This window comes from Sesamum indicum, linkage group LG11 (genome assembly GCF_026168435.1).
Source record: "Sesamum indicum cultivar Baizhima isolate 11 linkage group LG11, ASM2616843v1, whole genome shotgun sequence".
Lineage (NCBI taxonomy): Eukaryota > Viridiplantae > Streptophyta > Magnoliopsida > Lamiales > Pedaliaceae > Sesamum > Sesamum indicum.
Window position 1 is genome coordinate 12,369,839 of NC_142667.1, and position 27,940 is coordinate 12,397,778.

The window sequence follows — 27,940 nt, forward strand, 5'->3', positions numbered from 1 at the left end:
GACGACCATTAAAATGAAATGGGTACTCATAATTTTTCAAACAACAAGAGATATTCATAATTATGCCAAATTCAAAAAAGAAATTATTGTAATTTACCCAAAAAGATCATCATAGTGGGATTAAAAAGATACAACTTTTATCTTTTTATTGAAACATAATTTTGATATAGTTTAACTTCAACATTACTAATTATTAAAAAAAAAACCTAATTAGTCCATGAAATTTTTAAAAATTAAGTAAAATTTAATTTGTATCCCAGAAAAAATATATAAAAACCTAACTGGAACTAACGATAATTGTTGAATGATATGTTAACATTATGGAGTATTAAATTTCAGACAAAAAGAGAATTATTTATAATTATATCAAATATAAATTAAGAGAAAACTCGTTATAATTCATTCTATAATTTATTAAAATTTACCCTAGGATACCATGTGTGGAACTCGAGGCTTTGGATAAAATAATTTATATGGGAGTAGATCTAGATGAAATTAAATTAAAAGGGTCAATTATTCCAATTTAGTTGAAGTTGAAAGTTGGAAGCTTCTCCGAACAACCCCAGCGATTAAATTAATCTGACATAATTATCTCCCAGAATATCATCGTTTTCTTCATCCTTCCTAAATGTTTTGACAAAAAAATCGAAGATCACATCATAACTATAAGTATGATAATTTCGACCTTGTTCGGAGTTTCTTTTCCTAAGAAACAGACAAAAAGGGTGTCTCGAACTAATAGATCATGTCATGATTAACTAAATTATCATAACACTGACTTAATTAATAAATCAAGGAATATTATAATGCCATTCTGTCTACCAAACAATATCATATGATCGAACAATGCCAGCAACCCATTGTCATTAAAGAGCTAATTATTGTGCAAATTATCAGGACTTTAATTAATCGAGTTGGCTTTTCTTTTTTTTCTTTTTTCTTTAATATAAACACATCCATATTTAAATATTGTACAAGATTTTACGTGAAAGTTTTGAGTCCAAAATTGTTAGGCTGTCCGCCATGAAACAATTAATCGAGAATATTTCATCTTTTCTTTTTGGGAAAAGGAAGAGAATATTTAAAGAATTTTTTTGGTATAGAATGATTGAATAATAGAGAAGATTCATGACGATATACGAAAATCGGATAAAATTTTCTATTCTAAATTATATTGTATTTTTTATTCTATTTATATTACACGTTAAGTGTAGAAAAATTTTATTAAAAAACTATTATATATAATTTACACATATATTAATTGAAATTGGATTAATCATTTATTTTAACGCTCAACTTAATGGAGTGTACTCAAACAGATAAAAACTAAAAATTTCGGGTACTAAATATGATGACTTGAAAATCTAGGGTTAAATTTGAAAAATGAGTATAATTTGAATATCAAAAGTGAAATTATCCCCAACTTATAATATAATTTTAAGTTTACAATATAAATCCATGATGAATAGGGGTCGGCCTTCTCTGGGACATAGACGAGGTCGTGGCACTTTTTTACCACCCCCATCCCCACCATTACCACCAAAGCCGGCTCTAGTGTCTCAGACACCGCCGGTGATTTAGCCACAGTGAGTATATATATGGTAGGGATCAAAACATCAGAGACTGGCCTGTTGATTACCTCACCGTCAGTCACCTTATTCCCCATCCGTTCCTCTGTACCATCACCACCTCCACTACCATCAGAACTATCAAGGATTGCCTATAAGTACATCAGGAAAAAAAAAATTGCTATAATTTTCTTTCGTTGCATTTTTCTGAATGGATAATAGTTAATTATTTTTTAGGTTGGATCGAGCTTTCCACCAAGCCATTAAAGCTATGGTGCATAGCCATTTTCCCTACCCCTGGCCCTATATGATGAAATCCCACTTGAGCACCCGTAGTTCTAGTTTGACAATGTAAAGAAAAATTTTAATTGTTCTTTTAAGTGTATTTAAACTTTAATTTTACTACATACTTATAAATTTTTTTTTGTCTCTGTGGTTTTTTAACTTTCTTACTGGTGGGACTGCCCCTATGCGATGTTCAAAGTATTCAGAATGTTTGCCTAGAAGTTTTTGCATCGGAGGTTCGTTGATGCCCGGGACAAGCTGGTCCAACGTTGTGGCTGGCCAATAAGATCTGGCAACAACTTTGCAGTATTTAGACCATTCCATTCAAGGATGAGGCAGCAAAGAATAAGATCAATAACAGAAGCTGGTAAGTTAATTATGAAATTTAATATTTACTTGAAAAAAAAAACCTTATGTACATTTTTCTTTCTTTCTTTCTTTTAATTTTTTATTTTTGCACAGGAAACACAGCTTGATCGAAAACCAAAGCAAATGAGGTTCTTCCCCAAATGCTACAAGAAAAAGATCGAAGGAAAGTATAGCTGCCCGAGAATAGAGCACGTAGCAGTAAGTACATCCATAAATTATTTTTATTTTAATGCATTGCTCTTCACTAACTAATTAAACTTTTCTTCATAGAAATAAATATACATCCACGTCCGTTGATATGAATTAAATTCTTATAATAACTAATATTAATTTATTTTATAATTTTTAAATTGCTCTAATTTATAAAGAAGGGAATACAAAATCTTATTTATCAAACCCTTCATTTATTATCACGTTGTTCAGATTCCACCTGGCTGGCTCAATTCATACAAATCTATTGGGATCTCTATTGAATAAATGGATATTAATTAATAATCTATTTGCTACCACTAAGATTTTCAGTAAAAATTGTTTGAAATATATTGTGATCTCTATTGAAGAAATGGATATTAATTAATAATCCATTTGCTACCACTAAAATTTTTAATTAAAATTGTTTGAAATATATTGGGATCTCTACTGAATAAACGGATATTAATTAATAATCCATGTGCTACCACTAAGATTTTTAATTAAAATTATTTGAAATCCAATCTATCTATTCAAGATTCACCAATTAATGTGATTCTTGAGACTCTCATTAACTAATCATGCCTGATCACGTCAACAGCCCTAGATTATGATAGTGATTTTCTGCAGGATTAAATGGTTTTATTCATCGATCTACTTGAATTATTTAATTCCTTAATCGGGACAAGAGTTTAGGCAGTACAATTGGGAGTCCCTATCCAGTTTTATTTTTAATTATCTTATACCATAATAGCACAGTTCAAATGTTAACTGTACGACCAAAAAATGCATTCGAAAACATTAAGATAAATATAATTTTTTATTAGAATTAATTATCATAATTAATAATAAAGGAATTATGAAAAAATACTAATTAATCAGGCTACGCAACCATTCTTATCGGTTATTTATGTTAGCGAAGCCAAAACATTAGTGATCGCTAAAAATTATAGCAAATATTTTGATTATGACGAATATTGATTAAGTCTAAACTTAAGTTTTTGTATCGATTTCTTTGGTCATAGTAAATAGTATTGATTTGTGTGTTTAAGCCGTAGTAATTTATAGCTGCAGTATAATCAACCTTTTTTAAAAGATAAATTCTATTTTGATCCTCAAAAAAAGCCATCTATGCAATTTTGATCCTCAAAAAATTTGAGGTTGCAGTTTTGGTCCTCAAATTATTATTTTTCGGGGGTATTCCTTTCATTAATAAAACCGTTAAAGTCAACGGAAGTTTCATTTGAAGGGAAAAAATAGTCATTTTTTTCCTATCTTTTTGTATTTTAATTTTAAGTTTTTTCACTTGGTTATGGCTAAAAACCATAGTAAATGATTACTATTAACTACGGTTAAATAGATCAATGAAAAAAAAATTAATTTTTCTACCATGAAAAAATTATTTACTACGGCTAAATGTTATGGTCAAAACATTTAACATGACCGATGTTTTAGCCACCCTCTAAAAAACTACGGCCAACAACCATAGCATTGCCGTAATTATTTACTATGAATTTTTATTATAAACCATAATAATTATTCGTAGTTAAATATTATAATTCTTCTAATATTTTTAATAGTAAATAAGTTTTTGTTTACCTCTACCAGCATGGTACTGCAATGGAGATAATATATATCTATGCTATTTCTTAAGGCTCGAAATTTCAGACTGACATCGAGCTTTCGTTTTCATTTATCATTACTTTATTCCTTTGATTCATTCTTTGGGTTGAAAATTGAAGTACAGTTTCCACATTACGTCCTTACAAATTATTTATCATGACTAATTTGTACTGAGTTCTTACAACTTTTTTGAGATTGTGTCGAAATCATTGACTTACTTGGATGTTTTTGAGATAAATATTCATTACAAATTGATCAATATATCAATTTGAACAGTATATTAATATTATAATAGACTAAAAAATAAATTATTATAAAATTGCATTAAGTGAGATAAATACCTACACGTATAATGAGACTTAAACTCATTATTTCAAATTTATTCATAAAATCTCAATTTTAACTACTGAACTGTAACATTTTTAGTACAGCTTTGCTTGGATTGATTATTACATTATTAATTTTGTTCCGTCATTTTAATTAGGTCGAAATAGAGAGTATCTATTAATTATTGTCTAGCTTATAATTTGTTATTATAGGATTCCGATTTAATTTATTATTATTATTAAATTCTATAAAGCACATTATAATTATATAAAGATTTTATTATATGAGCACTTCATTTGTCAGACAAATCTTTTTCCATGGATCTTGTCTAATAATAAAATTTATCTTACCACTCATTTAGAGCATCAATGGGAATAATTTGAGGCCTCTCTGTCCCTCCAATAAATATTCACATACCGACCCCATGCAAGCAAGTACATAGTCATTATGTCACTTCGTCCCATTTGAACAACAACTAAAATGTCAACACTTTATTTTTTTATAAGGTTATATTTTTATTGGTGTTTAAGTCGAGCACTTCGGATCCCAACTAAATTTGATTGGATTCAGAATTTTTTAGGACATCAATTTAGGATATATGTGAAATTGTACAATTCAATCGCCATCTATATATATTTGGCTTTCCCGCATTACGTATAAATTTTTGCTACTCCAACTTTTAAGTTTTTTTCTGTAGAGACCTTGAATACCTACTGATTTTAACAATGGAAGGCCATTACCCGAATCTTTTCCAACTCGACTCTAACACCGTATTTTTATAGGGTTTATACTGCACTAGAAAGGATAGTCGGAACATTTTGTAGGGTTTAAATTGAGAAAAAAAATTAAAAGAATAATTTGAAATACAAAGTACACGTATAGTCGCAATCTCTTAAAAATATATAATCACCACCCCGACCACGTTGAGTTATGAAAACGTCAACCATAGTGTCTTATTCTAGGTGTATGGACCAACCCTGATGACTTCTTACAACCCATCCATGATTTTTAATTATTTCCCATACTATTATTTTTTTCTCTATTTGGTGAAGAAATAATAATGTGAAATCGACATATTTTAATATAATTGGATTGTTAAATCAACACGCGCTTCATGAATTCCTTGAAAAACTTTTCCTAATTTGACTCATTTATCAATTATTTGTTTGACAAAATATCATAAAGTGAATTTCACTTTTTTTATTTTATTATTTTCTTTATTACAGGGACAATATCTGATTCACATGCATAAATAATATAATTACAACCTTCCAGTTTTCATGTAAGGGGCCGAGCAACATTAGAGACAGACAAGTTTTAATTCAAAACAAATCTGATCGAAATTGAACTAATTATATAATAATTATAATATGCTTATTGTATAATTAATATATAATTTAAAAAAATAATTAATTATATAACAAATATAATATACTTATTGTGAGATAGATCTTATATTAAACTACACTCGATTTTAATAAAAATTGACCCAAGATTATAATAGCAGGGGGGATAAGGGAGTGACGTGGACCACGTCTCCTTGTCTTATTATCTGTAATATTATACGACGACGTGCAGCAGTATGGTCATTAAATAGTACAAATACGATGAATAAAGTAAGAGAGAAGACAACGTGTTGCAGCATGTAGATTGAATATTGTCCCTTTCCACGTTTGCCTGAATGCTAATAAATAACCAGAAATGTGTACGGGTCACAAAAATTTTAATATTATATGTTAATCATTGTTTCATAAATGATAGCAAAATAATTCAAACATTGTATACTAAAAAAATAAATAGAGAGTTGTTATAAAATCTTAATAAATTTGACACCACCAGCATCTTATAAGATTTAGATTCTTATTAATGCAAATATTTTATGAACTTATTTTTAAAATAGCATCGAACATTCTCATAAGCTCTGAAAACATCTTATATAAGATGTATGGATTTATAAGATCTTTTAAATAAATTTAACCAAATAATTCCAAAAAATATTATTTTATTCCGACGGACATATTGCGACGGCTATATTCTGTCACAATTAGCGACAACACTTTAGATGGTCGTGGGATGGATGACGTCATGTTGTGGGTATATTGCGGAGAGTTTTGGGTACCTGATTAGACTATCGGCATAGTCCACATAAATTATGTCAAATCGAACTGTATATTCTTCACTCCACTCATAATTATCAAATAATGACCATTTTTTAGATTCACGCCTTTACTATAGGGGTGGCAGATGAGTCGAGCCTCACAAGCCGGCTCGATTTTGAACTCGAGCTCAATTTTAGTTGTTTACCAGCTCGTGAGATTGAAAATTCTACTGGGTTAAATTTTGGTTTCTTTAGTCAGCCAATGGGTTGAATTGTTTCAAGGACGGAGCTTGCTCTTGCAATGACTATTGGTGACTGTATTTTTTCGGCAATCCCGCCGCAACGAAATATGAAGGTCCATAGGACCGCATGCTGCGGGGTTGGATTAATTTAGATAATTTTTCGACTCAATTCATTATTTTTAGTTTTTAAATATCTTAATTCAAACCTAGCCCAACAATTATAAAACTCGCACTTTGCCATGTAATTGAGTTGGGTGTGTTGATGTTAGAACTATTTATTGAATTGTGTTAATACTTCTACACAATTTTGTACAATCATATACTCTATTTAATTATTTAGAGAATAATATTAATAAATATGAAAAAAAAAGATAGTAACTTTAAGGGTATGTCAATTTTATTTTTATGAGTAAGATTGTGTACAAGTCATAAAAGTTGGTAAGTGAGCTAAAAAAATGCACAAGAGATTATACAAATCGGAACAATAATTTTCAATCATATAAGATTATAAATAACATCTTTCATGTATTCATAATAAAATTTTGGGAAAAGTATTATTTTAGTCCCTTAAGTATGCCTAATTTTAATTTTAGACCGATAACTATATTCATTTTTGTTTAGGTCCAATAACTCACGAAATTGCTTACTTTTTTCGGACAATTTTACCCTTATGCAACTTTTGAAAGACAGTTTTAATCCATATGCAATCATAGGGGTAAAAATTGTCCGAAAATCTGCCAGAGAACTAAAAGTAAACAATTTCATAAGTTACTGGACCTAAACAAAAATGGACATAATTACCGTTAATGAAGATATAAAATCTTTCTTTATATGATTTCAATCCGTATAATTTTTTTAATAATTTGATATTATATGTTAAAACGTTCTTTATATTAAGTTAGTTTTAGTTTCTATCATAGAAATATGGAAAAATTAAAAAAATATATATATGGACTTTTCTGGTCATATAAATCTCTGGGGATATATTTGAGACCTAGCAAAAGCTCAAGGATGCATTTGGAATTTAGTTCAAGACTGTGGGAGGTAAATAGGAATTTGCATATTTGATACTCTAGAATTGGGGTTAATTATTTTTTTATTTAGTTTTTAATAATAATAAAAAAAAAAAAAAACTAACCCTGAGAATTGCTAAACTCTGCTGAAAGTTTGGCTCTTCAGTTGCCATTCTCCCCAAAAAATGCTACAATTTATTACTTTTAAAACCACATGTATTAAATTCGTACACTATATGACAGAAAATACAATACATTTCATCACGTGGGACCAAAATAATAATTTTCTCTAATATGTAATGATAATCAGAGCAAAAACTACCAAAACTTCTTGTTAAAAGAAAAATGGTTGAAATTTATACTAGGGGTGCAAGATGAGGCGAGTCGGCTGCGAACTCGCATTCAAGCTCGAGCTATATTCTTTGAGCTCACGACTTGGCTCGTGAGCTTACACCTTTTTTATTTTTTATTTATAAATATTATTTAAGTACATATTTAATATTATATCAAGTTTATATTCAAAATTCACATATATTAGAATTATTTGTCAATATATCATATTTTAATTTTAGATGATATTAAAATATGGTATTTTTAGTTTGTATTATCTAAAAAAATAATTTAATCAATAATTTAGTATCTTTTGATAATTTTTTGTAAATAAATATTTAATATAATATATGTGGAATTTTGTAAACAAAATACATTTATTATTAGTTTTCTTAATTATATATTTATTTAATGTATATAAATAAATATATTAGTTATCTCTATATATTTAATCAAGTAATCAATTAAAATTAAAATTAAAAATAAAAATAGAAAAGAAAAGTTAAAAAGGTAGATGTAATGTGAGAAATTGAGAATTGCCTATTCACTAAGAAGTGAAATTTCTGTCTCACTCTCTGTGGTCGTTCGAAGTGAAGAATCCATCGGCACACCTTCGCTCCGACTCCACCATTAACATGTGATTTTTGTTTTTGGTAAATTTCTTTTACAGTTTGTAGAAAAAATGCCTTATTGAATTTTTATTAACTTTGTTTGGTTGTGCTTCGACTTCGGCTGAATTTTTGTTATGTTCTTGTGAATATCTATGTTTTTTACACAATCTTTTTGATTTAGAGATGATCTTTTGCTCTGTCCTCTCTGATTATCGAACCCAATGGATCCTTCTGAGCCTCAAATTCATACTGTGCCCATTTGATTTTCGTACACGGCCTGACCCGTTGCCACACGGGTAATAATATGGTACGGGTACTGCTATGCCCATATTCAATTGAACACTTGGGCTGACCCGCTGACCTAACCCCTGCGTCATCACAAGTCGCTACCCCCCAGGAAATCAGCTTCGGCGTAGATGTGGGCTTCACTCACCAGCGTTGGCTTACGAATTCTGTGCAACCGCCTTGTTTCTGTGCCATCTGTCGTCGCCGAAGCTCCTCTGTTGCATTTGAGATTCCGGAGGTCCACATTCATGGAGAGTCGGCACAATCCCACCGCTGGAAGCCGCTATTTCACCTCCTCAGCTCATTCTACCAGAAGGTAAATTTCTCGTTTTCCTTGTTCTTTTATCTGGAATTTTTTTTTCGCGGTGGGGAAATTGCTGGATTAAGCGATTTTCGCTGTTTCTAATGTCTTTTTGGCTGATTATTTTTCTTTAATTTGTGATGGTAGTGGGGTTAGAGGTGGAGGATTGGAGATGGAAGACAATCGCCGAAGATCAAGAGGCCGTGGTAGCGGATCTTCTGGGAATGATAAAATTGATGCTCTTGGCAGACTACTGTATGTGCAGTTTACAAATGCATTCGGTTTTCTATTTAAGTTTTTGCAAAATTTTCGTTCTCTTTTAAGACGCCGGTTGATGTTGATTACGAATGTCTAACTAGATTCTGATACACTGAAAAGAAAAAGGGAAATGTTTAAAAAATTGCCAAATTAAGCTTTCACAAAATGAAAAAAAAAAAGCCTTGGAATTCCATGAAAACGAAGTGGGGCAATCAAGAAAGAGTTTTATCAAGTTGGTTTCTAAGATTTTGGAGCTCACTCGAGGGAATTTATAAATTGTAAATGAATAATGAGACTGTTTTGAATTAAATTGGTTTGTGTATTCTTGTGTTGTGTTCTTTTGCTGATTTGCTGCTGTGCTGAGTGGTTGAAAACTTGGAATGAAAAGTATCAATGTAGGTTTTGTGTCCATTTTTGTTGTAGTAATAAAGAGATAGCATAAGTTCTTTTATTTTTATAGATTTTTAATATTTGTTCCATGTTTAATACTTGGTTGTCTTTTCACTGCAAATAGGGTCTTGGGAAAAGATGATTGTTTTCTTTCCTTTTTTTTTGGTTGGTTTGGAGGAGATGAGTGTGTTTCTACATATTCGAAAAGTTAAGAGAGTTTTATTGGGTTTCAGTTTATACTTCTATTGATTCCATCAATTTTAGGTGTAGCAAACAGAATGGATTATTGAGCTGTTGGTTTGTGCAATTGAATTCAAATGAATTGAATATACTTGTATATTTTTTAATTTTAATTTAGCTGTTTTTGACAAAATCATTCAGGACACGTATACTGCGGCACATGGCTTCTGAGCTGAAGCTAGAAATGAGGAGTGATGGATATGTCAAGGTCCAAGATGTGCTGAAGCTCAATTTGAAGACTTTCGCTAATATTCCTCTAAGATCGCACACAATAGAGGATGTTAGAGAGGTATGACTTTTTTCCAATTTATTCGTATGAAATTCAGAACGTGACTGTGATTGAGTAGTTCAGAGTAGTATTCCTTCAGTTCTGCCAACATTCGGGACTTCATGGCACATGATTGAGACCAGAATCATTTAAATCCGTTGTATTTGTCATAAAACCAAGGCAGTGATGGCTAGTTGGAGCCTGAGTATTCATTTAAAAAGATCTTACACTAAGATGCTTGTAAGTTATACCTTTCATCTTAAGATTTACTTGAGTTATTTGTAAGTGATCACCTTTTAAGTTTTCTCGCAATTTTTTTGTTGAGTTCCCTGGAGTGTTACACTTTCAAGCTTAATGAGATATATACCATGTATTCTGCTGTTGTTGTGTTGTTATGCATGTTTCCTTCAATATATCTGGGTGTTTTATACATCATCACCTAATGCCCGACAATACTATGATTTGATGATGTTTATTGTTTTATAGGCCGTCAGGAAGGATAACAAGCAGCGGTTTAGCCTATTGGAAGAAAATGGGGAGCTTCTTATACGTGCAAACCAAGGTCACACTATAGCGGTAACATATCATTTGAAAAAGTGCAATTATGTCTGTATTTTTCTGTTATGTATCCAGATGGAAACAGGATATGAAGCAGACCATCTGATATTTTCTAAATGTTCCGTACAGCTCATCTTTTATCTTTTTTTTCCCCTTCTTTTGCTCTTTCTGAATATTTTTATTATGCATTGGGTTAGGATGGTGGATACTGAAATATTAAAAATGATAGGAGAAATTGAAAGTTCAAACACATTAGGAGAATTTCAATTATGGATAATCGAGGCTGGGAATGAATTTATTTTGTGTTAGTTTATGGGTGATTATCTTGAGAGTATCTCTAGAAAATACTCAATCAATCTCAAAAAGCTTCTGATATGATGGGCCTAAAACTAGCATTGCCTAATGGGGGCATAATCACTCTAAGCAAGGGCTGTAAAATTCATTTGATCCAATCAGTACTGGAAATATTTATGTTGCTGTTGGATGGAACCCAAAACATGAAAAGCAGACTGTCCATGCCAGTATTCTAATCTGAGCTTGAGGCAGAGACAGTCAACCTTTTGTTTCCATAATATTGAGCAGTTACATTGGATCAATCGTGATGTGACTTATTTAACCTTTTACTTTATATCTGACAAAGTCAATGCATCAGTTGCTTTGCTGCTTTTATTGTTTAGATTGTTAACTGTGTGTTTATGCTGTAATTTGCTGAGTGTTTTCTCTTAGCATTCAGAGGGCTTTGTTATCCAGACAATCCCAGTTGTTTTCCACATATATGCCGTTCTTCAATGCTCTTTACAAGCTAATTTTCATGTTTTATTGGCTGGGGCATTTGGTTGTTTCAGACCTTTTCTAATGTCTCTTTCTTCATTCTTAATGCTTTGACAGACAGTTGAAACTGAGAGCTTGCTTAAACCTATAGTTACGCCTGAAGAAGTTCCAGGTTAGATTTACCACTGTGTTCCCCTGTATCATTGTTGAAGAGGTGTAGGGAGTTATTTCATTTTTTTGGTTCTCTCTATGGTTATCTGCAGTTTGTGTGCACGGAACCTACAAGAAGAACTTGGAATCAATTCTAGAGGTGGGTCTCAAGCGCATGAAGAGATTGCATGTACATTTCTCTTGTGGCTTGCCAACAGACGGGGAAGTCATTAGTGGTAAGATATTGATATTAGAACCACATGCTAAATCTGTCGTGTACAATTTGTTGCTTGAGAACCTCACATGCTCGTTACTAGACTTGGTGAGAATAACAAAAGGATAAAAAGTTAGTTAAGGTGTATATGTGGAGATGGATCTGAGAATTCAACTTTTGCATTAGTAGGCCTTTATATCAGTGCGTTATTCGTGTTGATATGTAGACATGATTTTTCAGGTATGAGACGAGATGTTAACGTGTTAATCTTTCTTGATGTAAGAAAGGCTTTGGAAGGTACAATATTGTCACATCTGAATACCTCTTACTATTGAGAACAAATGGGCTCTTGTGCTTTTTTATTCTCACACCTTGTCTTCTGCTCAGAGGGAATGAAGCTTTACATATCAGACAACAGGGTGATTTTAACAGAGGGGTTTGATGGAGTGGTCCCTGTGAAGTACTTCCTGAAGATAGAGTCATGGCCAAAGAGAGAGCTCATACCTTTTTAGATGGCCTATTGTCAATGGAAACGCAAGTAGAAATTGTCTTTTGGGTTTCCTGAATGCTTTACATATACTAGGATCAGCCCAGTAAGGTTTTTCGTTTTTCTTTTATTTTTCCCCTCCATACAAATCAGAGTTACTGTTTAGTATTTGCAAGAATCGCATTGTTCCGTTGCAAACATCTGTTTGCCTCTTATTCTCTCGCCAATATATGTATATGTGTGTGTGTGTGTGGTACAAAGTGGGAAAACAAGGAACTTTTGTTCTGGGACTCTGTAATCTTCTTTCGTCGGTGCTTTTGTGGAATTTACAATTTGAGAAAGTTATTGAGATCTAGAGTGATGCAAATGATTTGGAGCGATCTACAATCATGAGTGTCGTGCCATTTTTGTTTAGTTTGAACATTGAAAGTATCTTTTTGGTTGGGGGAGTTGAGAATTCTCACTAATTGGAAGACAACAAAAGTGCAGCTATTGTTGTTCTTACATGATACACTTGTCAATTTTGCTTGTTAATGCGATGCCAAAAATGTGACAAAAGATCGGTCGGATATTGTTATTTGTTAAGATTGAATGAACATGGATCGACTCTTTGTGTATATCTGGAAATAAATTATATAAGACAAAGTATACACTCAACTAAATTTTTAAATTTGGCCTATAAATACAAGATCTTTGTACTTGATTGCTGCACCCAACCGATCCAAGTCTCATATTTCAACCCTTAATTTGCTTACAATTATTGCACACAAGTTGCTCTTTCCTTTCAACCTTAATAATTTGCAATGGCCAACAACAATGCTGATCAACTGTTGAAGAACATTGGCAGCAAGCAACCTCACCCAAAGATTTTGTTTTTTGGTTCTGCCACTTCTACTTATCAGGGGTCTCTGCTTAATCAATTTCTCGTGATTTCAATTACTCAACATTGAGATTCTTAATCTTTTTATTCAATTAACATCGTAGGAAGACGAAAAAACTAGGGTTGGATGCCTACAGGTTTTTAATTTCATGATCTAAAATCTTGCCAGGTATCAAATTGGTTGCAGTTCTAAACAACAACAATCATCATATGCTAGTACACTGTGGATTTATATATCTACCAATTGAAACGAGTCTACCAATTAGTCGAGCTCGAATCGATACGACAAGAATTAGGTATCACTAAGAGCATGGAGATAGTATATCTATACCTATATATACAAGGTAAATTACAATTACTTTTTTTGTAATTTGCTACAATTCTCCTTGTTTAAAAAATTACTAATACCTTCTCGATTTTAACAGTCGTCTAATAATTAGCCAAATCCGTTAGGTTTTCATCTATTTTTTTAAGATAAACTGACTAAAATCAAAATAATAATTTTATTTATTTTTTTAATGGACTAAGTAGATATTTTTTTTATAATTTTTAAAATTTTTTCATCCACCCCATTTGATTTTTTATAAATTTTTAATTTTGTTAAGAAAATACAATAAGGACAGAATTGCCAATTTCACACCTCCATCTAAGGATTATATAATTTCATTAAACATTAAGGGTATTTGTATTTTTCAAACAAAAAGAAGATATTCATAATTATACCAAACCTTATGGAAGGTCGCTGTAATTTATCCTATATATATATATAGTTCTTCAAATTTTTAATCTCAACACAAAACATAAATTTTGAATTGAATATGTTTTTTTATATATAACTTAACTAGGTTTAATTTGTTTTTATATATATGATTTTTGCAGTAAAGGCGTGAATCTCAAAGGTTACTTTTTGTGGTCATTATTTTATGAGCGGAGTAAATGATATACAGTTCGATTTGACATAATTTATGTGGACTATGTCAATAGTCTAACTAGATACCCAAAACTCTCCGCCATATGGTACATGAATTTTCTGAAGTAAAAAATTCTTTCATGTCCAAAGAGAGAAGTCCAAAAAGAGATATATATGCTTCTCCGTTTGTTTTTAATCCTAAATCAAGAAAGTTATATATGTTAGCTCCTTTTAACCCTTGAAAGAAATGAAAAATTAAACATCAAATCCATTAGAAAAAACGAAGAAAACATCAATTTGATTGGGAAAAAGAAACTTACTGTTATAAATCAAAGTATTATTAAATAAACTAATTATAAACCAGTAAGTTAATATTCAATGCTAATATTTTTATATTATTTTTTAAAATTATATTATTATTTAGTCTGACATTATTTTAATAAACTTTAACCACAAACTATAAAAAATAAATTATTTTTTTCTAAAATAAATATATTAGAGTAATTTTATTTTAAACTTACTGTTGTAAACCAATTTAAAGAATAAATGAATTCAATAAAGTAATTATATTAAAGATTAAACAGGAAATAATTAAGACCTGAGAATAAAATTACATTTCAAGTTCTCCCACTCTTTTGCATAATTAGTAACTACTAATTACAATTACAGTTAAAATTACTCGATAGTGAAAAAAAATAAAAATTATAACAATTGATCGAAAGAAATAATTATTAATTAATCATATATATTGCATACCAAGCCCTCTTAACTGATTCAAGAACATATTTCAACCAACCTAGGACTTCGACAGAGCCCGGCCCGGTGCCCATGTATAACCCTCAGAAGGCAGAGTACAATTAGTCAGCAAATTCTGCGGAATCCCGCACACCTGATCATCACAAACATCAACATGGTGGCGCTGCCGATTGTTCTGGTACTGCTGTCCGACAACCATCTCATCATCGTCCAACGGCAGGCGATCAAAAGTGGCATTCATGAAAGTAGCAGCCATGATCACCACAGGGCCCGAAGCAATAAGCGGCCCCACAACACTCCCTCCCACGACCTGCCCCTGAGGCCCGGCAAGATACACTGCGAGGCCCGTCACTCCCGGCGGGGCCGGTGGGGGCAGAATCGAGCCGAGCAAAGACAGAATCTCGAACCTGCCGTGAAGAGTGACGATGGAGCCCGATGACGACGGCTGCCGCAATGTGACATTGGTGACGCAGCCCGTGGCGCTGAGCACGCATATTCCTCGTTGCTTTCTGCGGGCGAAGTTGACTAGACTTTCGCTGACGTCGCAGCCGGAGGTTACTTCCATTGCGTGGGCTTTCAGCGCGTTGGCACTGTCCCTTGTGATGATGATGGGGGGTTTAGGCTTGTTCTTGGATCCCGCGGGGCGGCCACGGGGCCTGCGAATGGTTTGGGCGTCGGGCTTGGGCAGCTTTGGGACAATCATAATGCCTCTTGCATCTAGACGCGGGGCGTGGTTGGGCGAAACGTGGAGCTCAGGGCTTTGCTCCAACAAGTTATCTGCTCCTCCAGCCATTATTAATTGTGTGATGGATGGGAGTAGTGTGCGTATAAGTAGGAGAAATGGGGTACGTAAAACTGTGGTGAAAGACGGAATAAATGATTGTGGATTAGGATATGGTTAAGTGAGGGTAATGATATAGTAATAGTAGATTCATTATAGTCGTGAATGCACCTTCCTTTCCTAACTTTTAACAGATTTTTCTTTCATGTTTATTGCCTTTCCCAACAATCAAACCATTTCTGCATTACTATTTTTGCTTATGGATTTTCATTTTCAAGTTGTTTATGGGACAAGTGAAAACATATTTAATGTTTGTCGTAATTTATAAATATTTTATCTGGGTATTTTTAACTATTTTATCATAAATATATATAAAAAATACATGATTTAATTATGAATAATAATTTTTATCTCCCAAAACACAATATTAAACATACAATACTTATTTTAAATTATCTTAAAAAATAAATCCAAACATCCATACTATCTCTAACAAACACTTATTTATTTTTATTTTTCTATCTCTATCTCTACAAAACACTTAGAAAACAAATCCAAACACTATGAAATTTTTTTGCAAACACTCCTTTGTTTCTTTCACAAGTAATCATATTTTTATTTATACACATTTAAAATCAATTTACTTTATTAATTTTGTTTAGTTATTTATTTTATATTTTTATTTAATTAAATAATATAATAATGATTTAAATTATGTACAAAAATCGAGTATGATTAATCGCCAGTTATATTATTGCTATTTTTGCCTATTTTCTCTTTCTTTTTTCAATTTTAAGTTTTTTCTCATATTTCCTCGTTAAATATAATTTATTTCTATTTTTTGTTTTATCTCTTCAGAATTTATTTCAATATTTTCAATTTAATGTATTTTTTTTGAAAATATTGGATAACTAATTAAAATAAATAAACTATAATAAAGAATAAATCATTATTGAAATATTTAAGTACAGGCAAATCAGAGAGTCATAAGTTGTGGGGTAAAATAGTAAAAGCCTGCAGAGGTCTTCTCTCTCAAAATTCCGAAAGCCAAAATAACTGCTCGCTGCGACGCTGTGTGCTCAGTTCCGTCTTTAATGGCGTTCCGGCAGATAGTCTTCCTTGTTTTAGTTTTCCTGCCGATGCTATTGGCAGCATTCGCGTGGGCGGACACGATGCTACTCTCTGAAGACATCGCGGATTTGCGAGACCATGATGGCGCCGTATCGCAATCAGAAGCTGCAGAACTCGAACTCCGCCAACTCAAGTCAAAGATTTCTTATTTAGGTTCGTAAGAATATATAAGTTTTCGTGTTTCTGATTTCCAGTTGGATAGTAGTGAAACAGTATGAATGTCATAGTATTTCTTTTTTTCTAATTTCAACTTTCTAATTGAGATTATCATTTTTTTTTCAAAAAAAAAATATAGTGTAAATTTAACTTCGCATTGTGTTACGGCCTATTAAAAGTTTGAATCATGGGCTTAAGTCTGATACATTATTGGAAGCAAGAAAATAGTTTTTTTGGGCTTTGTCTCAGCGTTTGTAATTTGTTACGGTAAAGTGTTGAAGGTTGAAGCTTTTATGATTGCTCTGAGATCAGATAAGAATATATCATAGCATTTTCTCTTTTTGATATTGGTGATTGTGAATCTGATTGAAGAAACCATCATTGAGGACCGAACGGCTGAAGTAAAAAGGAAGGATGGTGGTATCAAGCAATTGGAGAAAGTTATTGAAGATAAATCAAATCTCTTGGCTTCATTGCAGACTGCAGTATGATCAATGCAGTTGTAAAATTTGTTCAATGGATTAGAATTTCTCATTCAATCACTGAATGTTTATTACTCTCAAGGAATAATTCTCTTTTGTTTTTCCCATTATACTAGGAGAAGGAGTCGTTGGAAGTGAAGGAACGGATAGGAGAGGTTAATGCACATGCTAATGAACTCGAGAAACAGGTTTATGCAAAATCAAGGAGAATTAACTATGGTGATCTTTATGTTTACTTCTTATTGAAGAAAAGTGTTGTGCTTCTCATGTGTGCCATGCCATAGATTTTGAATCTTAATAAGGAGATAGAAGCACAAAACAGAAAGAAGGACAAGCTGGAGTCCCAAGCAAATGCAGCTGAGGAAAAGATTGAAGGGCTGAAGTTGAAGCTTGAAAATGTATGCTTAATTTTATGATCACTGGAATTCCACGAGCACTCCTTTGCGACTTTTGTACTGCAGGAAGCGATTCATCATTTTGCATTTATTATAATTTCTTGTTGATTTTAATTTTCCATTGTTTGTTGTTCTTAAATTTTAGTGGACCTGTTATATGGTATTCTTTGATTTCTCCATTATCAATGATGCAGTTGCATCTGCAAACTATTGTCTTAACATGCAATTGAATCCTTTGATGTACCTTGCTTCATTGTCAGCTCCGGAAGATTAATAATGAACAAACATCAAGAATTCATAAGGCTCAACGTGCTCTCCAAGCAGCCGAGGTTGTATCAGTCCCTAGACCTCTTTTCTTCTTTTAGTAGTACAAGGTGTCTGTAGCCTCATGAAAGAGATAATTTTGAGGTGGCTACAGGAAGAAATGCTGAAAGCAAAACTGGAGGCTTCTTCAATGACCAAACAACTCAAAGAGGTGATCTTAAATTTCATCTTTCTTTGTTTCACTAATACTTTCTGCTTCTTGAAGGCCTCTGTAAGTTAATTCTAAAACCAAGGTTCTTCACCGGACATAGTAACCTGCTTATGTGTTAGATTTGTATGATTAACTTCTGGTTGTTATATTTTAAAATTCTGTCTGTGAAAGATTGATATCCTTACACTACATTTCTCAAGTTTTTGGAATTTGAAGATTATCATCTTTTTTCTTGAAGCCATGGGCCAGCTTATAAGAAAAATTGATTTAAATAAATGTTCAAGTAATATTAGTTTAAAAGGAAAATAAAAGGAAGCTGAGGCATTATTTTGTCATTTCCAGACCTCATATTTTTATGATTCCTGGAGGAGATTTGTAGAGGTTAACAAAGCAAAGAAAGCGCCTGGTGAAAGGTGTAAAACGTCATATGGTCATAGTTGGCGAAGCCATACTGAGAAGTCAGCAGCATGAAGGACAATATACATGTCTAGTTGCTCTGGAAGTGAACTAACCAATTATTAACTAAACAATCTGAATTCATTTTATATTCTGGTTATATAAGTTTGTTCTGAAAATAATTTATGCTAATAAGGAAAATGGTCAGTTGCCCATTTGACCAGTCAATTCTAGTTAGTGTAACTATGAACTTGGGACTATAATTATAATGAAACAATGTTTTGACTCTCCTGCCTTAAACTAATTCTTATGTTTTAATAATTGTCTTGTATCACTCAGTGTACTGCTAAATTATCAATATCTTTGGTTTAACCATTTGTTCTTATCAGATAGCATTTAATTTTTTTCGAGCTCCAGTTTCAGAGTGGAGAGAGAGTTCAGAAAAAGTAATAAAATTAAGATATGTCAAGTATGGATTGTTTTTGGCGTGTAAAGTAGACCCCAAAAATTAAGTAGTCATGCTAAGGTGTATGTACCAATGTTGGACATAGTATAACAAGTTAGGTTGGTATTAGCTAAGAATATAACTACAAGTTTTCTTCGCATGGTATTTTTACTAGAAGAAACTGAAAAATCTGGAGGAGGAAAAAGCAATATAAGGAGACATAATAGCAAAAGAAAATACTCCTCTAAGTTCAGCATAAATGAATTGCTTTTTATGGGTTGTTCTCTGTTAGATTGACTGACTTTTTAATGAGTTTAACAATTACTAGGTTCACGGAGCAAGGTTGCCATCTTCGTTTTCTGCTCATATAGTTCACTGTCAGGTAATACACTTCTCTTACGAGGTCAATCTTATTGATTCTAACTGTTCATCTAATGGTTTATCTTAAAAATGTAGTCGTTTGTCTTAACTCTCTGGAATCAGATTGGGAGACCGGTCTTCAATCCAACAATTCAAGAGGTGTTGTTCTCTTATAGTATCATCTATTCATTGATCATTACGCTGACTGCCTGCTGTATCAATATCCAAGCTTGATTTTTACCTGCAAAGGATTTTGTGTGCATTAGTTGTAATCATTCTAATTATTACATTTATTCAGGCTCTTAAGCAAAAATATGAAGTTGAAAAGTGGGTGCAGCATCACTTGAGGACAATAAAAAGGGTAAGCTATGACAATTTTCTTTTTCCTTTTCTATTTTAATCTTTTTCAGGCTCTTGAAATACTATATTCGGCAAGAAATGGCTAAAGGGATTCTCCAGTACTGGCTTCTTGGGTGAATTTGGTTGACCTTTTATGTGCTGGAACTATTTTGCAACTACAAGACAAGTGTTGCTATTCCCTGTGGTCTTGGTGCATGTAATTCTTTTGCATCTTTTTTTCTTTGAATTGTTGTGATATTAGTCATTTTCCTTTGCCATTTGTTTAATTGCGTATCATATCCTATTGTTCAAGTTTTCGCTTATCCCTTTGAACTACTATCAAAATTCAAAGTTTAGTACTTTGGGTGCTAGATTTTGTTTTGTGTCAATACATTTTTTGGCCAATGATATCTTTAACTATTATAATTTTCTGACTTTGTTCACTGATGGCTTTCGTAATAACTTTTCTACTCCATGTTTCAAGAAATGGTTCCCAATTATCAATGAACACTACAATGCTATTGTGGACAATTATCATCCGTTGCTGCAATCATTTTCTACTCGAGCCATTCAGTATTATCATGTGGTGCATAGCACCATTAAACGTCACATAATGAATATACGAGAGACGGTGGACCCATACTTCCAGGTACCCAGTGAAACGCCTTTAGTGATGATAATAATCTGCATTGTCAACTTAACTCCCATGCCATCAGTCATTCATTGCACATTTTGGCAGGAAGCAAAGATGTTCGTGAAGCCATATGTTGATCAAGTTTCAGAGATAACTGAACCTCATCTTGATAAAGCTTGTCTATTCATGAAACCCTTCTCCAAAAAAGTGATTCACTATCATCAGAAGATCTCTAAGAATGTTCGAGAATATCATTCCCTGGTATGAACTTCACCATATGACTTTCCCATTTAGGATTATTTTTCTCCCTGTTACCGTTACTTGCATCAGTCTCATTTACTCTTTCTCCCTCTTTATATGTTTGTTTGCTCTTTCCTCCTTTGCCTCTTTTCAGTAAACTGTTTTTTCATTGAATTGTAGTTGCTGACTTGTTTATGTGATGTTGTTCCTTGGGGGTATGGCTAACTTGTTCCTAGTTTTAAAACTTTATTTGTGTTTATCCTCAGGACAGTAGATGATACGTATTTTGCTAAACAGGGGAAGACACTACAGCCGCTGAAAACTTTCTAAAAAGTAGATATTTACTCTTTGTGATAGTTTTGTTGTGATAAAGCTTTGTTTTTTCTTTTGGATCATTGGCCTGATAAAGCCTTAATTACACGAGAGAATGTTCATGTCACTGACCTCAAATAAGAGTAAGAAAGATTAAGGGATAATTATTTACACCATCCTCCCATAATTTTGTGGGTAATTATAGAAGCTTTTCATCTTAGTCCCGAAATTGCAAATAGCGTCAAGAACCCCACCCCCGTCTCCATCTCAAATTGCAAATAGCGTCAACCACCCCACCCCATGCCTGATCAACTATGGATATTTGGTCAAAATTTATGGAATTTGCAAACAGACAAGTTTATTTTTGTCAAGAGTTCAATAATTGTAGGGGTAATTGTTTTGTAAAAGGATGTGTATGTATCTTCAATGAGCTTTTTTTTTTTGTTTTAATCTTTTTGCATAGGAAATCATTGAGGCCATTGTTGAATTGATTTCCTACGCAATCAACGTTAGCACATTTATGCACACCTAAAGTAACTTAATAACTAGGGTTATGGCGAGGTATGAGAAAGACATGACATTCATTATTGAGCTATGCAGTGATTGTAGATTGTAGAGGATTCAAGGAAAGATTGTAGAAGATTCAAGCAAAAAAGCAAAAAAAGAAAAGGAAAGACATCGGGACAAGAGAAAGAACGATGAGTCATTACTGACATGATCTTCTAAATGCTGAGTCTAGTGGAAATTTTAATGTTGCATTGCGTGGCCCATATTTTTCTTGGTTTCTGAGGTAGAGAAACCATTATTTTAACAGAATTGCCAGAATATAGATGTTATGTTTATTTTTTGGTCAGTTAATATCATTATCGACCGACATAGTACTTTATTAGTATATTATTGAAATGGTTGAGACTTAACTGGATATTGGTAGTTGTGGTGAATTTTGTAGTATGGAGTCATAAAATTACTGGATAATCTTTTTAGGACGTGGAACTTTAGATTCATTACTTTTTGGAGGATTAATTGTAATGTTATTGGGGCGTTATAAAAACATATGACATCTTGAAAATATGTGAGTCCATTTTGAGAAGTTTATAGAAACTCTGGTAATGACTTCTTCAAATGTTAGACTGAGTACCAGAAGAGAATGAGTGTTAGCCAGGGATGTGTGTTAGAGGAGAACATTGTATTTTCAAACCAAATCAAGATGGGAGGCTTGTGTATCACCCAGAATTAATTATTCCTTAATGATGTATCGTGGTCAATTTATTGCACCACCCTATGGGAGGAATAGAAGGAAGGAGCAATCGAGGGAGGCGCACCAACCTCTCCTTTTCTTTGTAGAAGCAATGATGGAGGGAAGGGAAGGTTAGTGGCAAGGAAATGCCTTAGTATAAATTTTAATTCCTTACAAAATGGAGAGTTGCCTGAGGTTTGAAATTCAAAGATAAAATATTTTCCGTTCCTTTTGATTTCTTCGTTATACCAACAAAGAGACCTTGGGAAAGGTTAAAATTAAATTTATTTCTCTTCCATCACGCGCCTTGCCACCAGATATACTATTAATCAGCAGGTTGAATCCCATCTCTACTGTTGAGGAAGATGATAAAGTGGATTCCTATTTGCTCATATATTCTTCTTTATGAAAGCAAATGTTGGCATTTTGACTTATCCTTTAAAAGTTTAACCCCTGCAACCCAAAAAGGAGTACTGCTCAAACGAAAAACTAGACATTGTCACATGAAAAACTCAGGAACATAAGATGAAGGAAAAGAGTGGCTTCAGTGATGCAGCGATCTGAACAAAAATTTTGATATATGCTTCTTTCTGAGATGGATGCTTTCTATATTATTGTCACGAAAATCTAACAAGATATTCAATTTCAAAGGTCCAAGCAACTCTACATGAAACACTAAACAGTTACGAATTGACAAAGCCTCTGGCAACTGAAAGGCTGGTTCAATTTATGGTATGTCTGCTATATAATCTGAATTTAAGGTACTAATGCTGCTAAATTTGTCAGTTTGAAATGATTTCCTGTACTAACCTTCGCTCTCTGGCAATCATTGCAGGCCTCCATTCTGATTGTGCTGCCTGTGATTCTTCTTTTTAGAACACTTCTACCGTAAGCATTTGTGATTCCTTAAGTTGTTAACCTCTTTTCACTTGCAAATTGTCAAGGATCTCCACAACTTTGATTCCTTTGCATCAATCCATCCACCACTATATATGTGGAGCCACATGAATCAGCAAGTGACTCCACATGAACATGTCGGCTGATGCTCGGAAGCTATAGCGAGTTCAGAATTAGAGCCCAATTACTGCTCGTAAAATAGTTAGCCGTTTAAAAATATCATTGCCCTTGTACTTATTTTGAATCTTGTGACACAAATTCACATGAAATGCAGGAAAGAGCCAAAGAAGCGTCACCGCAGCAGCCATAGAAGCCACACTCGCCGGAGGGCCAAACGTGCTAATGCAAGCAAATGAATTTGCTCAAGATGGTTTTACTCCAACTTTGGAGTATAAGGTACAGTTACGCTTTCGTACACAAGACTCCTTTTCTTGGCTTTGCTCGTAAAATGGACAAATACGATCAAATGTAGCTACATTTGAAGTTGATTCTTGTCCTGTTGGTAGAGGACAGGTTCTTGGAGCCTCTCTAGGGGACTAAGTTTCAAAAATATGATAGCTTTCATTTCCCATAGGCTTTCAATGAACTTGTTATACTAGTAGTAGGCCAGGTGATGACTGATGAAAACAGACCAACATATATCTTTGATTAACTATTATTTTCATAGTACTTGAGCATATGAATTCATCTTTGGAATATCTCGGAAAATTAACATCGACAACTCAACTAGCCTGTAATTTGCTATCCTCTTGCCCGGTACGGAAAGAAAACTTTATCTACATGGAAAGGATGATTGTGTAGGGAATTGTAACCAAACCAAGTTTGGTCTGATCGAAATCAATTATATGGCAAGTGTCGATAGAAGTAACTAATCACATGACAAGTGTATCGATAAAAATAACTAATCACATTACAAGTGTGATGTTTTTGCTACGCAATCAATTTAATTTAATAAAATTTGATTTGAGTAACAATTCACGGATCGTGTACCGGTGGGCTTTTGGACTATAGTTGGATTGGTCCACGTTGTAGTGAAATAAGCCATAATTTGAGTAGAAACTAGTTCTAACTACAATTATATAATGGTTTGTTTCTTTTGAGTGGATTGTCGATTGTCTTTTTCATACTTATCTGAAGCACATGTTGTGGCTGCTGTCAAGCTTCCTTTTCTACTACTGTCCCCACATGTACTGAGAATATACCTTCTTCTAGTCTTCTTCCACAAAAGGCCTACTGCTTCCAGTTGTGAGATTCCGTTCACCTAATTAAATAAATAGAGAAATTACACATAGACATCAGTAAATTAATTTTGTATCAATTATACTTTTTCATAATTACCTACAATAAATTGGTAAAGTTCTACAAGTCATAACCTTCAATTCTTATAGATAACCCCCTCCCCTACCCCTACATAATAACAAGGGAAATTATACCGCTTTTTTTTTTTTTTTTTTTTTATGAAATTTAGTGTAATTATATGTAAATTTTATGTGGTTAAAAAATTACATGTAGTACTCTTAATTTTTGTATGTTCGTTTAATAAATAGCTTTCTTCATTAGTCAAAATTCGTCGAAGTTGTTTATGAACAAAAAATTGAAGGTAAATTCATATTTTCTCGATTAACTTATTACCGACTTATTATAGGTTAAACATTTTCATTCTGACTAAATATGGATTTTCGTATTCTTTTTGTTAATATCAACAATTTCGATGAATTTTTATTATCAGAGAGAGCTATTTGTAACAAAGTTAGGATACTAGATGTATTTTTATAAATTATGGGAGGTTTATGTGTAATTATACTAAATTACATATAAGAATAGCATAATTATCTGATTATCTCCAATAATAATAAATGAATAAATAACCAAAAATGGCGTGTACAAGTCAAGAATTGTAGCATTCGTTTCCCACATCTGACTTCAATTACTAGACTTTTCAGCAACTTTTCTTTTCCTGGAAACTATAAGGAAACATGCCCATGCACATGCCCTATTAAAAACGTGGAATATTAGGAGGAAAGACATTGATATAACAAGACAAAGTCTAACGTATGAAACAATCCATCCATCTTATTTTTGCTACTTATTTAATTTGGCCAACTCTTGTTGACTCTCCCAATCTTAGTCCAAATGGATAATGCGACTCCTATCCTATTCCTATGTATCCTCAACTCTTCTAAAGTATATATCAGTCTTGAATAATTTGATTTCAATCAAATAAGAAAGAAAATTTCGATATATATAGTTTGAGAGTGAGAAAGTAGAGAATTCTTTGTAGGGTGAATTATATTTTGCCATTCGAACTGTATTCGTTCTTACAATTTGCTATCATTTTTTTCTTTTTTGTGTGTCACTTAACATCTCAACTTTACAAAGTTTGTACTTTGCCATATATAACGGTTTTTTATTAATTTTTCTGGCAAAAAAATATCACATGTTGTGCATACATGAAAAATATCATATCACATGATATTTAAATATCATATTTGCATTGCATTTGATGTTTTTTTGACAAAAAATTTGGTTGAAAACAGTTATAAATGACAAAGTGTAAAAGTTTGTAAAGTTGAAATAATAAATTAACATAAGAAAAAGATTTAAATACTAAAGTATAAAAATAATCATAATTTGAATAACAAAATATAGTTAACTATTTTTTTATGGTAGAGCATAATGGTAAATTTCAGGATGAGACTTGGTATATGCAGATTTTGGCGACAAGGTTTGGAAAGAAGAAAGCGTTCTTCAGGTGGATTCGGGGATGTGTCCGGAGGTGAGTTCGTAAATCAGTAATGGATCATCAACCCATTAATCACATATTGCCTGTCGCTATTTTTCTTTTCTTTAAACATTAATAAATTATTAATTGCATTGTGGACTATGCTCCTCTATTATGTTATTATTAATTTTTCATAAAAAATGGGAAATTAAATTGACTTTTTTAGTTGACTGAAAAAATTATATTAAAAGAAATTCATTACATAATGATACCAATTGGATTTGGATCGGCACTAAGAACCACGCGCTTCTGGCTGCTGCGTGAAAATAGGGGCACTGAAGTCTTTTTCCAGCGCAGACGACAGGTCAATGATGATCGACAGATCAGCCCCGCACAACGTCGTATGTGTTTTTCGTTTTTTAATTAACACGCGCGCGATTAAATATTTCGTTTCCAATTTCCTAGGCGCCGGTGACCAATAGCGCGCCCCCCGCTTAGAATTTTCTATGGCACGCTGGAAACCTCTGTTACTCGTTGCTCCCTATTTAGATGACTAAATTTGAAAAAATTGCATCCCCCCCCATAAGTTACATCATTTTTAATTTAATTTTCCATTCATTATGTGAAGACCAGAAAATGAGAAATAATTTAATTTATAGAATACAATTGACAGGAAAAAAAAAAACTTAACATATGAGATCAAAAATACAAAATTTTCACTAAATTTATTTAAATTTTGTTCGATCCGATAGTATGTATAATTAATTACAAAATAATCGATTATGGATTAAAATGTTGAAATTGTAACTTTTATTAAAGATGGAATTTAGTTCCAAATGATTATCAGAAAATTGGTCATCAAACCGGACAAAGTAAAAAAAAAAAAAGACTCATCTTGTTGTTCTATATAAACAAATTAGGTAAGCTTTAATCGGTCATGGTAAGCGATATTAAAGTGATGAAAGTTTATATATAGCTAATAAATTTGTTTTAACAACTATTGATATATTTCAAACTTTGACTTAACTTTTTAAAGAGAGAATTTGGCACAACCCTAATTTGTACTGTCAATTGCATATCTGATCATAAAATAATTAATTTTGGAATCACTAATTCTATAAAAATAATTACCACGTTCGAATTTATAATTTGTTATATTAATAAAAATCATAGCAATATTCTAAAAACTAATATCTTTTTAAGGTTAATAAAGGAATTAAAAGATTATTTCATAGAACATAATGGATAATTAGATAAAAATAATAATTGTGATTAATTAAAGATTACCATGTATCTTTTCATTAAACGTGATTTTGATTAAATTTAACCCCATAAATAATTATTACAAAAAGGTCAAGTAGCACTCCAATCATGGTCCAAATTAGCACCAAAATTGTAGTTGTCTATGTTTAGACCTAGAAAACTGTTTAGACCAATGGCATGAACTATTCCTAGTATTTTCCCTTGTATTAATTTTCCTCCACACAAAGAAAATAGAGGGCAAAAAAAAAAAAAAAAAACCCAAAAAAGTATAATCCGCCATTAATGTGGGTTGGGGTGGGGGGGTCGAAAACCACTTGCCACAACCAAATTGGACAACCCCACCTGACAACAAGTTGAGAACACCAATGACGACCACCAATTCTCCCTCACCACACGCGCTCTCCCCTGCGCGTGCCCCACCTTCTCTGCAATGTAGTATACTTCTATATGGTAAATTATGTCGAGCTTCTATAATATTTGATACAACCTCAAATACTTTTTATTATTTAATTTTTTTTAATATATAACGTAATTATGTAACTCTTGAACGGT

The 27,940-nt window shown here is 32.5% G+C and overlaps 3 protein-coding genes across 8 annotated transcripts; 2 read left to right on the forward strand and 1 right to left on the reverse strand.

Moving 5' to 3' along the window:
* The first annotated feature begins 8,580 nt into the window (after positions 1–8,580).
* On the forward strand, positions 8,581–12,926 carry LOC105173884 (uncharacterized). The gene is made up of 9 exons (XM_011095786.3): positions 8,581–8,697; positions 8,837–9,256; positions 9,389–9,496; positions 10,271–10,418; positions 10,884–10,973; positions 11,844–11,898; positions 11,990–12,112; positions 12,331–12,387; positions 12,478–12,926. The coding sequence occupies exons 2-9, from the start codon at positions 9,072–9,074 to the stop codon at positions 12,600–12,602; spliced, it is 891 nt and encodes a 296-aa protein (XP_011094088.1). The 5' UTR covers positions 8,581–8,697; positions 8,837–9,071; the 3' UTR covers positions 12,603–12,926.
* A 2,035-nt stretch (positions 12,927–14,961) lies between these two features.
* Positions 14,962–15,997, reverse strand: LOC105173930 (AT-hook motif nuclear-localized protein 16). Its single transcript, XM_011095850.3, has one exon. It carries the CDS (start codon positions 15,914–15,916, stop codon positions 15,164–15,166), a length of 753 nt encoding a protein of 250 aa, XP_011094152.1. The 5' UTR covers positions 15,917–15,997; the 3' UTR covers positions 14,962–15,163.
* Positions 15,998–16,889: 892 nt separating this feature from the next.
* Positions 16,890–26,682, forward strand: LOC105173885 (uncharacterized). 6 transcript variants are annotated; one of them, XR_848789.3, is made up of 16 exons: positions 16,890–17,188; positions 17,564–17,676; positions 17,790–17,861; positions 17,958–18,071; positions 18,329–18,397; positions 18,487–18,543; positions 19,713–19,766; positions 19,841–19,903; positions 20,043–20,105; positions 20,568–20,732; positions 20,823–20,978; positions 23,158–23,238; positions 23,342–23,394; positions 23,678–23,799; positions 26,094–26,179; positions 26,456–26,682. XR_848789.3 is itself a non-coding variant. In XM_088875865.1 (15 exons), the coding sequence occupies exons 1-14, from the start codon at positions 16,999–17,001 to the stop codon at positions 23,757–23,759; spliced, it is 1,332 nt and encodes a 443-aa protein (XP_088731991.1). In that variant the 5' UTR covers positions 16,890–16,998; the 3' UTR covers positions 23,760–23,799; positions 26,094–26,350. The 6 variants fall into 6 exon arrangements, 3 of the variants coding, with proteins under 3 accessions (XP_088731991.1, XP_020553275.1, XP_011094089.1); XR_848788.3 differs by having other exon boundaries at positions 26,115–26,179; positions 26,456–26,681; XM_088875865.1 differs by lacking the exon at positions 26,456–26,682 and having other exon boundaries at positions 26,094–26,350.
* The last annotated feature ends 1,258 nt before the right edge of the window (positions 26,683–27,940 follow it).